Source organism: Crotalus tigris, unplaced genomic scaffold (assembly GCF_016545835.1).
Source record: "Crotalus tigris isolate CLP2741 ecotype Arizona unplaced genomic scaffold, ASM1654583v1 scf7180000017628.32516253702:7417878, whole genome shotgun sequence".
In the NCBI taxonomy this organism is placed as follows: domain Eukaryota; kingdom Metazoa; phylum Chordata; class Lepidosauria; order Squamata; family Viperidae; genus Crotalus; species Crotalus tigris.
In genome coordinates, this window is record NW_024096523.1 from 3,617,353 (window position 1) to 3,629,468 (window position 12,116).

Genomic DNA, 12,116 nt, shown 5'->3' on the forward strand with positions numbered 1-12,116 from the left:
TGGAGAGATGGGGGAGGGGGCAGAAGAACCATTGGAAATTAGAGAGGCTACTTTGCACCAGAAATAAATTTTTGAGAACCAATTGCCAGAGACCGCACATGACCTTTGGTGGCTGGGAGAATGTACAGGTGGTCCTCAGCTTATAAAGATCATTGAATGACCGTTTGAAGTTACAACAGCACTGAAAAAAGTAACTTAGGACCGTTTTTCACACTTAACAACCATTGTACCATCCCCATGGTCACGTGGTCAAAATTCAGACACTTGGCAACTGACATGTATTTATGATGGTTGCAATGTCCTGGGATCACGTTGTCACCTTTTGTGACTTTCTGACAAGCAAATCAATGGGGAAACCAGATTCACTTAACAATTGCATCCATGTTTGATTTGGTGGCAATAGTGCCTCAGATAGAAGGTCCATACAGAGAACAGTAAGGACAGCTGAGAAAACTATAGGAAACTCGCTTCCCATTATTCAGGATGCTTACAAGCACATCAAGCAGTGTTAGAGACCCCACACCCACCCACTTCATGGTCTGTTTCTGTTGCTCCCCTCTGGGGGGAGGTTTCAAAGTATTTCTAGCAGGACAACTAGATTATGTAACAGCTTTGATCCTTATGCCATCCGTTTTGTAAATTTGCAGTTCTCTCTCTCTCTCTGTGTGTGTATGTGTATGTATGTATATGTATGTATGTGTGTATATGTATGTATGTATATATAAATAAATATATATATACATACATCCCACCCCGAGCCTCACTCTGAGGACGCTGGCAGAGGACCAGCGAAAGCTAAGTTGTTTTTAACTTTGTATATAACTGTTTTTATTGTTTTAAATATTGTTTTAACAATAAATAACTAGATTATACTCTTCCCGGAGATCGAAGATTGCATTATTGAACAAATATGCCCGGGATTCGCATTTTTACAACCATTAAGGATATATAAATATGTATATATGTAAATATGTATGTGTATGTATGTATATATGTATTGTTTTCGTGTCATATATATGTATATATGGGTATATACATAATTTTTTGTCGTGTTCATGTAGTGTATATTGGAGGTGGTTACCCTTTGAGAGCTGAATGCAACCAAATTTCATTTTAATATATGCTGATTACTGTACATTTCAAGTGGCAATCAAGTTATTCTATTCTATTCTGGCCATGTTACTTACTTAACAACTGCAATGATTCACTTAATAACTCTGGCAAAAAAGGTTGTAAAATGGAGCAAAATTCACTTAACAACTGTCTCCGCTAGCAATAGAAATTCAGGGCTCAGTTGTGGTTGTAAGTAGAGGACTATCTGTATTTACTATGCCACAATAAAAAGAAGCGAGAGGGCCAGGTCACAAAGGTGGAGCCAGAGTTTTCTGTTGGATTTTGCAGAATTTTGTAGAAGTATGTAAAACAGTCTGAGCTTGACATGTTTTGCATTTCTCTTAAGAGTTTGAGGGCTTTTTCTTCATTTTATAACCCACATTAAATACAAGTCAAGGTCTATACTTCAATGTTCATGTGTTTCTCATAGCCAAATGGCTAGAAAATGTACTGCTTGCTTTGATAATTAGATCTAGAAGGGGTTCCAGGAGGCAGAACAAAGAGCTCAAGATGCTTACCTAGAGTGACAAGAAACATTTACTTTCTGATCCTTAGCATAATTGATCCATGCATGCTGTCTTCCTAAAGGCCCTCATTTTAATACCCACAGTAAGATGGTGAAGGATGATCAGTTTGCCTCTGAAAATGCATTTTCTGAAAGCTAATTTCCCCAAACAGGTATGGGAATCAGAACTCAGTTTATGCACCTGCTTTAGCACCTTCACAAATTTTGTGGTGCAAATCACAGCTCAAAAAGGTGCATATGAAAACATGAAGGGAAAATACAACAGATGCAAACTCAGCCTGTCAGAATCAAAACAAGCATTTAAGAATACAAAGTGCAAAGATGTGCATCCCGGGAGAGAGCTGCACACCAATATAGGCACAAATTTCCACATGGACTTTTGCAAAGACATCCATGAGGAAAAGAGGCAGAAACGAGGTGGGAAATTGAAAAAAAAACTGGACAAAATCAAATGATGGGTTCATACATCCTTTTTGATGAAGTTTATATCTAGTACTGACAGAAAATCATTGGCACAACTCCTTGTGTCTATCACTTGTTCCTCTTTCCACACCCAACCTCCAGTAGTGTGTTTCTATATTGCAACCCATCTTATCTTTATTTAAGGAAAGATAGTGGGAGCCACTCTAAAAACCGAGAAACACCCAATAGTAGCAAGAAGTAAACAGCAAAGAAATAGCCTATAAAAGGGCATTGGGGATTGACCAAATTGTCAGGTTTAGCCCAATGATGACATAGAATAATCCAGCCAAAGTTTAGTTCTTTATTTGCTCATACCATAGAGACAGACCTCTGCTACCCTAATCTAATGGATATATCCTGAGAGATTCTAGGAAGTGGCTATCCTCAGTCTCCTAAAGGTGCTAACAGTGAGAACAATTATTAACCAGTGAAACAGCTTGTCTTCAGAAGTTCTGGATGCTCCCTCACTGGAGACTTTCAAGAAGAGACTGGACAGCCATTTGTCTGAAATGATACAGGGCAGTGATGGCGAACCTATGGCACGGGTGCCAGAGGCGACACTCGGAGCCCTCTCTGTGGGCACACATGCCATTGCCCCAGCCTTGCCTCCCCCCACGACCCCTTCCTCACCAGCAGCCCCCCTGGAGGAGAGTCGCCCCTAAGCATGGCCCACACGGAGCAGCGCAGCCAAGGACATGGCAGCCAGGCAGCGTAGACAAGACTCTGCCCTCACACCCCGTCACGCACAGTTGATGCTGCGGGGCATGGGCAGAGGGCGTGGCTGCCGTGGCGTTGCTGGGTTGCCTGGGCGATCTGCAGTGGGCCTGTGGCCAGGCAGGGTGGGGACAGGGCGGGGGCGGGGCAGGAGCAGGGGTGGGGCCAGTTTTTGGGCACTCGGTCTCTAAAAGGTTTGCCATCCCTGGTATAGGGTCTTCTGTTCGAGCAGAGGGTTGGACTCACTGGATGATCTCCAAGGTCGCTTCAACTGTTATTCTATGTTCTTTGTCTTCAAACAATGCAGCTCTGGGCTCTGCTCTCTCTAGTCTCACCCACCCCTCCTTGGAATGTGCTTCCTCCCTTCCTGGGAAACTGCTGCCTTACCATAGTCCATCACATCACTGCCATTTTTGTAGACACATTCCTTCACACAGAAAGAATTATCATAATGCTAAGTAAAAAAATTCAGTGGAGAAAAAAAAATTAATGGAGAATTAAGGGAAAACTAAGTTTTGCTTGGAGATTAAACTTGCCCTGGGTTAGACAACAGTAGTCTTTTTTTTTTAAAAAAATTCTGTGATGGAATGTGCAAGTGGAGTGGGAGGGGAAATTCCGGTGGAAGCATTAAGGTTTTCCAGGAAGGAGGATATATATTCCAGGGAGAAGCCCAAATTAAGAGACTGCACAGTCCTGAGCTGGATGGGGAACGGAGGAAGAGATTCAGGAAAGCCGCACCCTAGAACAGGAGTGTCAAACTCGCAACATAAGATGACATGTCGCGACGTATCGTGACTTTTTTGCCATTGCTGGCAATGGGGTGGGCGCGGTTTCATTATGATGCATCCCGGCGGCAGTTTGACTCCCCTGCCCTAGAATCTCACAGGTTATATCAGTCAGAGTAGAGGGTTACAGGTGGTCCTTGACTTACAAGCATTCATTTAGTGACCATTTGAAGTTACAACAGCATTGAAAAAAGTGACACTGCCATTTTTCACATGACCATTGCAGCATCCCCATGGTCACATGATCAAAATTCGGACACTTGCTAACTTACCCATATTTATGACGGTTGTAGTGTCCCAGGGGGTCATGTGATCTCCTTTTGCGATCTTCTGACAAATAAAGTCAATGGGGAAGCCAGATTCACTTAACAACCCTGTTACTAACTTAACAATTCCAGCGATTCACTTAACAATTGTGGCAAGGGAGGTTGTAAAATGGGGCAAAACTCACTTAACAACTGTCTCAGTAAGCAATGGAAATTTGGGCTCGGTTGTGGTCTTAAGTTGGGGACTACCTATATAGCTTTAGTCTGGCAAGATTCTGTCCATTTGGTGTAAGCAAATGAAAAATTGGACTCGCTTGGATTTCACACTGACATCTTTGGCCTTCAGCTTGGTACCTCTTTCTTGTCCCCAAGATCTGATTTTGCTGAAGGGAATCCATTCCCATCTTCAGTTGGGTTTCAGAATTGCATCTTCTGCTTACTCACCTCCAGGCACTTCCTCCATGAAGATTTTGAGGAAGCCATTTTGACTCACAGAACCCAGATAGCGGACAATGTTCCTGTGTTTCAGGCGCTTGTGAAGGGCAATCTCCTCATGAAGAGGCTGGGAGTATCTGAGAAGTAAGCCCAACAATGAAAGACCAAGGCAAATTCTTCCAAAAGCAAAAAGTCTGGGCCAAGGGAGGGGAGGAGAAAGCCACCACCTCCCCTTGAATGACCCGGAAGTGTTCTCGCTGCCCTCTGTTCCTACCTGCTGTCCCGTTCTGGGATCTCTTTAATGGCAATGCGCACTTGGTTGCTGCGGTCGCGTCCGGCATAGACCACGCCATATGTCCCTTTTCCCAAAATCACCCTGTCGCCTGCTTCGGTGTATTCATAGTCATACTGTAAATGGGAAAGCACAGAGAGAATATAAGGAAGTGCAAAGCCTGGTCAAAAGACCTTTGATATACAAACAGCCCTATAATTAGCTAGAGTGAATTTTCATGCCTGGGGCAGGCAGTCCAGGAAAATGTGACAGATAGTGAATTCTGAGTTCCTTAAATTAGCTTCTTGACCTCAAATATGGTAGAAGAAGTCACTACTCAACCTTCAGCTGCCAATCCTGGCAGCTTCCATAAATGGAATAGGGATAGTGACTTTTTTTTTTATGCAAGTGTGTTGACGTTTGTCTCCAACATCCTATTTTTCTGATGTTACAAAGCAATCTCAGATGATTTAGAACCATTATTTTTTTAAAAAAAACTATGGTGTTTGCAAACAATTTGAAGTTACTACACCCTTTAAAAGGACCAAAGTTCCACCTTGTTTTTCCTTCAAAATAGCTTTGAGAAAAGTAGTTTCAACACTATCTACAATCAAGACTAAACATTGAAATATGTGCAGCTAAAGATTTTAACAATTATTTCTCTGATTAAATATGTAAGCTCATGTACCCCATTAAATTTATAAATGAAATATTACACTTAAGAGAAAATAGGTATGATCGGAAAAGGTTTTCATTTCAATATTCATTCTTTCACTTTTTATTTAAAAATTATATGCTCTTCCATACTCTGGAAAAACTGCACTGTTTGAGATTTTTTTCAGGATTTCTTTCAGTGGTGTTCCTGAGACTGTTGCAGGATAACAAAAAAAACTTACGCAATTCTGTTTTTCTACACTACCCCTCTTTATCCCTTTTCTTCTTTGGAAAACTGTGCCCAGGTGGGGTTTCCTTCACTTGAATGGATGCATTAAAAGCCAAGGAAATTGCAGACCAGTGCAGAAAATGTGCACAATAAACAGACTCACTCATTTGCCTTAGCAAATCTATTACAAAGATAAAGGGCAAGAAACTTGTATCTCATCAGGGAGAATTTCACCAGTTTTCTCTATTTGAAAAACACACAAAAAACAATGTCTTCTCTATCATAATGTGAATGGTTGGAGGGAAAATTCAGAAGAAAATTTCAGCACTGCACTAAACAAGACTTCTGCATGGTAGCTATTTTTATATTAGTAACTTCTGGAGCTGGCTGGGTTTGTTGTTTCCTTCTTCATTCATTGTGAAATCCTTCCTAAGAAAGCCAAGGCCTGATTCACAGTGCCTTCCCCCCAATTCACCTCTAGTTCCACTGGAGAGCTGCACCAATTCCCTTCTTCACCCATCTCTGCCATGAAAGAATGAACCAGTTCAAAAAACCTGCATAAAAAAACAAGAGGAAGGAAAATCCCAGGGAATAATATAAGCTCATGAAACATCTTCATAAAGGTTGATACTGCTTTAAAGCAATCAGAGTGTCTGAGAAACTTAGAGAAGCCCACTTCCAGAGGTGCTGGCCAACAGTTGTCATTGTCCTCCATCAGCGACTTAGCTTTTGGTAATTAAAAATGATGGAAGCTGTAGCCAACACATTAAGAGGGACATGAGTTGGGGAAGACCGCCTTAGAGAAGGGGGAAACCGTGGTCCTCCAGAAGTGTCCAACCATGGCAACTTTAAGACTTGTGGACTTCAACTCCCAGAATTCCCCAGCCAGCCATGCAGGAGTTGAAGTCCACAAGTCTTAAAATTGTCAAGTTTGGAGACCCCTGCTTTAGACTATCATTTCCATCGGTCTCCATACCACTTGTAGCTTTAAGCACTGGCAGGTAATCTGATGGTCCACTCTGCATGAAGCAACAACCTGTATCTTTTTTTTAAAAAAAATGTCATTAGCATCATAAACAGCATGCTATATTTGATGGTTGTTTATTCTGGGGTTGGGGTTTTTCAGTCAATTTTTTTTTAGTAAAAATTGCCAAAGTGCAATTCTGCCTTTAAAACTGCTTTTTCAAACTTGGCAATTCGAAGTAACTGCCTATGGAATTCTGGGAGTTGAAGTCCACACATCTTCGAGTTGCCGGGTTTGAAAAACACTGTTTTGAAATTACTTACAATCCCATTGGAAATCAACGGGAAACTATTTGAGAATGTGATCTTCTTTCCGTTTATTGCCCTTGACTTTTTAAAAATGTCTTCACCCACACATTTTCAAGCTTTACAGCAACCCTGAAGCTGGCTGTCACATTTTTAATGTTCACACTGAAATAATCGAAACAGTGGCAATTGGATGCCAAGTACTGTTTGGGTGGTGCATTATTTACATCTGGGCTATTCAAGTATCTCCCTTCAATGATTAGGTTTTTGAACTTTGCAATTCATAGCCACTCCTCCCATTAGGCTTTGACTGACCCATGACATATAGCTAGCCAAACTGTAGCCTCTGTAATGCAAACATAATTCTTCCTCCAACATGCCACGTCTGTTTTTCCTTTACAAAACATGCATCAGGGAAGGAGCAGGTGACAAATGAAATGTATATTTCTACAGAGACCAACTTTTATGATTTTACACCTACGCACATTTCTTGAAATTGTTATTTCTGAAGCAGATCTGCTCTTAAACGAGACAGTGAAAAAAGGGCTGGAAAGGACCTCAGAGGTCTTCTAATCCTACCCTCTGCTCAAGGCAGGAGACCTTATACCAGGGGTCTTCAAACTTGGCCCTTTTATGACTTGTGGACTTCAACTCCCAGAATCCTTCAGCCAGGCACGCTGGCTGAGGAATTTTGGAAGTTGAAACCCACAATCATAAAAGGGCCAAGTTTGAAGACCCCGGCCTTATGCCATCCCAGTCAAATGGTTGTGCAATCTCTTTTTGAAAACACCCAGTTATGAATCACCCACAGTTCCAGGACACAAGCTATTCCGTTGATTAATTGTTCTGTCAGAATATTTCTCCTTACAACTAGGTTGGATCTGTCTTTAATAAGTTTCCACCCATTACTTCTTGTCCTGCCCTCTGGTTCTTTTGAGAATAAGTCAATCCCCTCTTCTCTGTGACAGCCCCTCAAGTATCATGTCGCCCTCCCCCCAAAAATCTTCTATTTCATAGGCTAGACACAACTAGCTCCCTCAACTGTTCATCATACAATTTAGCCTCCAGATGCTTCATCATCTTTGTTGCTCTTCTCTGCACACTTTCTAGGTTCTCAGCATCTGTTCTGTATTGTGGTGAGTAGAACTGGACACATTATTGTGGCCACTAGTGTGTCCTCACTAGTGTGGTATAAGGCGTTGCCATCACTTCTCATGATCTTGATGTTATCCCTCTGTTGATACAGCCCAGAACTGCACTGTCTTTCTTTCTCTTTCTTTGGGTCTTGGCTTCTGTTGGTACCCTCGCCTCAGCCCCAACTCACCAGCGGCAGTGATTTTGGGTAGGGAAGTATAACTGGAAATCTTCAACCGTATGCCGCACATAAAGGAAACAGCATCGTTCATCGCACTTAGAAATACTGGTGGAAAAAAAGAAAAAGAGAGAGAAAAAGAATTCAGCCTGCATGTAGAAAGCAGGCCTTCAGGAAGAAAAAGGCTTGGTCCACAGGAGAGAATTTCAGTTCTGTAGGAATATCTATCCCTTCTCACCAGGAAAAATCCCCAAAAACGTGACTTATCCTTTCAAGATCCTTCACCCCACATTGTCTATGATAACCTCAAAAGCTTCTTGATCAGATATTATCTTTCTATGTGCAGGGAATGTTGCATGAGCTGTTGATTTGCTTTGCATGAAAGTGTTTTCTTATCATTTGACGATGCTGATTTAAAAAGATGTGAGCTGTGAACACCCTTTACAGACTCAACGCCACTTGGATAACCTGTTAGAATTAAGCCCAGGAGATTCACGTGAAGCTTTAAAAAGAACAAGGAGATCACTTTTCTTTGGAAGGAAGATAGCCAATGCCTTTGATTTCCAGAGGGAGCTAAGGAAGTAACCTTACCATTAAGGTTTTATAACTGAACATATTGTCTGTGTTTGCCATTTTGTTCAAGTGCCCTTGATGTATTCTTAGACATCAAAATACATTCACTAGTGCCAAAAGCACAGATAATACTGTGTTAGAGAGGCATTAATTCTATTTGTGCACTAACTAAACCTAGTTGCTCAATTAAACAATTTTCTGGATTTGTGCAATATAGTGAACCATAAGTTAACCAAATCGGGTGAGTTTCCAGAATATGAAAGTCACAAAAAACTGATGAAGATTAACCCTAACCATGCTTAGCAAGCTAGTAATGTGTGGTTTTAAGTGTGATGTGTTCACAATAAGCAAAACTCAGAAATCTGCTGGATGTTGAGTTGAGCAGAAGGCCAGCATTTAAATGCACTCTTCAAAAACGGCAAAAATGATCATTACCTGATTCCCCGGATGGAGGATGCGGGAAAAGTCCAGGTGGAAATTCCTTCCTATAGAAGCCAAGAGAAACACCCAATAAGCAACTAAGCCTAGAAACGAAATTCCCAATCACGGAAAATTGTGAGAACCGGTAATCCTCTCTTAAGGACTACAACTGGAAGTGGCAACTCCATTGCTAAGTAAAATATCACATAACCTCATGGACCGAAGACTTCTCTTCTGCTGTGGTCATTAAGTAAATCACCCAGGGTCATTAAGTGAGACATAATGTGATCATTGCTTGTGATTTTACTTCTCCATCAACTCTGCTGGTCAATAGCCAGCTGTGAAATGCACAAACGGTGATCACATGAACACTGGACGCTGCAACAGTCATAAACTGGTGCAACCCACTGGTCACAAAACGCCTTGATCATGTGACCATGGGGATGTTGCAACAGTTGTAAATGCAAAGGGCTTGCCTTATATCTACTTTTTCAATGCCGTTGTAACTTTGGACGGTTGCTAAACAGGGAGTCATTAAGCGGGGACCAATTGTTATCAGGCAGCAAACAAGAAAAGGAAAATGAAGCGGGACAAATATCTGAAAGTACCTCTTCCAGGGAACCGATGTGGCTTAATGTCACTGATTTTCTGATCTCCTGGTTGTAAACAAAGAGCTGAGACGGTTGCAGCACCTTGCTCAGGTCGAGAATCAACACCTGTCAAGGAAAGTAGCAGCCTTCAACTTGGATGATTTAAACAGGGAAGTGAGGAGAACAATTGTGAAATCTCCAGGGACAAGAGCAGTAGATTATTTGGTTATGGCAAGGCCAGACAAGAAGGATATCAGGCACAACCCAACAGGGCCCCAGAGGGAAAGCTTGGCCAAGTGGTAACATAATTGGGGTGAGGAATGAACTGGCATTGCCTGAGGATCACTGCATCTATAAGGCTGCCTCCATGCATGATATTTTATGGTAGTCTGAAAAAAAGGGGTGGGTGTCCCTTTCCAAAACACTTACAGCCCCCATTTCTGCAAGAGGTGAGGAGTGACAAAAAGAGGGGACCGTGAAGGAAGCAAAGCCAGCACGCAATGCATTGTAAAGAAGGAGAGTTACCTGGACTATTGCTACATGCAGAAGCAAAGGGAGGAAAAGAGCAAGACAGAGGTCCCTGTTCCAAGGAATTTCCATCCAGGTTTCTACAACATAAGCTGGGACAACAGAAAAGGGAGAAACACAGATAGCAAAGAGAAAAAAAAAGAGATAAATCATAACAAGAGGCAGTTACCCGGACTATAACTTATCAGGAATAACAAACCTGTGGTCGTCCCGATGATGTTGGACTCCAACTACCATCAGCCCCAGCCAACAGCACCAGTGTTCAGGGATGATGCATGCTGGAATCTAACATCATGCAGAGGGGCCATGGCTTAATCAACCCTGACCTTTAAAAAGAGTACTAAGAATCAATGCAAAAAAAAAAAAAACAACAAAAAACTTCTGGGAGAAGACAGCATCCCACCATGTTCTGGTGCTCTGCAAATATCTGTTCTGCAAAACTTGCCCTGAATTCGCTTCAGCTTGAAGAAGGGAACATGAAAAAACAAAGGAAGTGAAAATTTCTTAATATCTGAAGTCAAGCTGGGTAAAGCTTTACATCATCTGCAAAAAGTCTCCGGTTGAATTCAAGGTACTTCTAGTTAAAACGATTGTGAAAGAGCTGCCTGCAACTGGCATTGTTTTCAGCAAGCATAAATCCCTCTGTGAATAAATGTATGCATTTTTTTCATACATAATATTCATGGCATTTTCATGTGCAACTGTCTTTTATATGGATAGTCCTTGACTGACAACCACAACTGAGCCCAAAATTTCTGTTGCTAAGTGAGACAGAAAAGCTCAAGAGGATTTTCAGCCAACACAACCTACGTGCACACTTTAAACCCAAGAATACACTAAGGCAGAAGCTTGTCCACCCTAAGGATAAACTACCCAGACACCAAACTGAGCAACCTGGTACATGCAGTACAATGCAGTGAGACATATGGAGATCTGTAAACCCATGGAGAACAAACCCATCAGGACAAGATTTGGCAGTCCATCCATCTACATTTAAAAGACAAAGGCCACTCTTTTGAAGAAAACAAAATCTACATTTTGGACAGAGAGGACTGCTGGTTTGAAAGGGGGGGGGGTCAAAGAGGCCGTCTATGTCAAAATTGAACAGCCCTCTCTCAACAGAGGGGGAGGGATACGACATCATCTACAGCAGTGGTTCTCAACCTGTGGGTCGGGACCCCATTTGGGGTTGAACGACCATTTCACGGGGGTCACCAAACAAGGCTGTCCGCCATTTTTTCCCCCTTTTCTTTGGCCACGCCCCTGGCACCCGGTGATGTATAAGTGGTTGGGGGTCACCACAACATGGGGAACTGTATTATGGGGTCGCGGCATTAGAAAGGTTAAGAACCACTGATCTACAGTATCTCCTGTCTACAACACAGTCCTTTCAGCAGTTCTAAGAAGGCTCCACACCCATTTGCATTACTCAGGTGACCCTGAGGACACAGATAAAACTGCCAGGGGGGGGGGGCTCAATGACTCTCTAAAAGAATGAAAATGAACAGTTGCAAGGAATATAAATCCTTCCATTCCCCACCATCCTGCCAGAGCTGAAGAAGCTTCTTGGATGAGAAGCAAAATGTCTTCAAAGAAAAACAAGGAAGTCCATTTGCATCTTGGAACAGCACTTTGGGACAACCATGACCTGGATGACTGAGAATCTCCATAGACAAGTGAGATAATTGTTAAGTGAATTTTGCCCCATTTTATGACCTTTCTTGCCACAGTTGTGAAGTGAATCACTGCAGTTGTTAAGTTAGTAACACGTCTGTTAAGTGAATCTGGCTTCCCCAATGACTTTGTTTGTCAGAAGGTCACAAAAGGGGATCACATAACCCTGGGACACTGCAACTGTCATAAATAAGGGTCTGTTGCCAAGTGTCTGAATTTTGATTATGTGACCGTTAGGATGCTGCAGTGGTCGTAAGTTTGCGAGACCGCCTACTACCTCATAGTTCCCTACGTC

At 42.2% G+C, this 12,116-nt stretch overlaps 1 protein-coding gene across 4 annotated transcripts in view; it reads right to left on the reverse strand.

Annotated features, from left to right (window-relative positions):
• MAP3K6 (mitogen-activated protein kinase kinase kinase 6) overlaps positions 1-12,116 on the reverse strand; it is a 56,882-nt gene that overhangs the window by 14,293 nt on the left and 30,473 nt on the right. For all 4 annotated transcript variants that reach the window (XM_039334246.1, XM_039334245.1, XM_039334247.1 and 1 more), the window contains 6 exons: positions 9,638-9,745; positions 9,045-9,094; positions 8,049-8,144; positions 5,931-6,009; positions 4,576-4,709; positions 4,311-4,438 (listed from right to left, as the gene is read on the reverse strand). In XM_039334246.1, the coding sequence (XP_039190180.1) occupies positions 4,311-4,438; positions 4,576-4,709; positions 5,931-6,009; positions 8,049-8,144; positions 9,045-9,094; positions 9,638-9,745 (595 nt within the window). The remainder of the gene's footprint in view (positions 1-4,310; positions 4,439-4,575; positions 4,710-5,930; positions 6,010-8,048; positions 8,145-9,044; positions 9,095-9,637; positions 9,746-12,116) is intronic.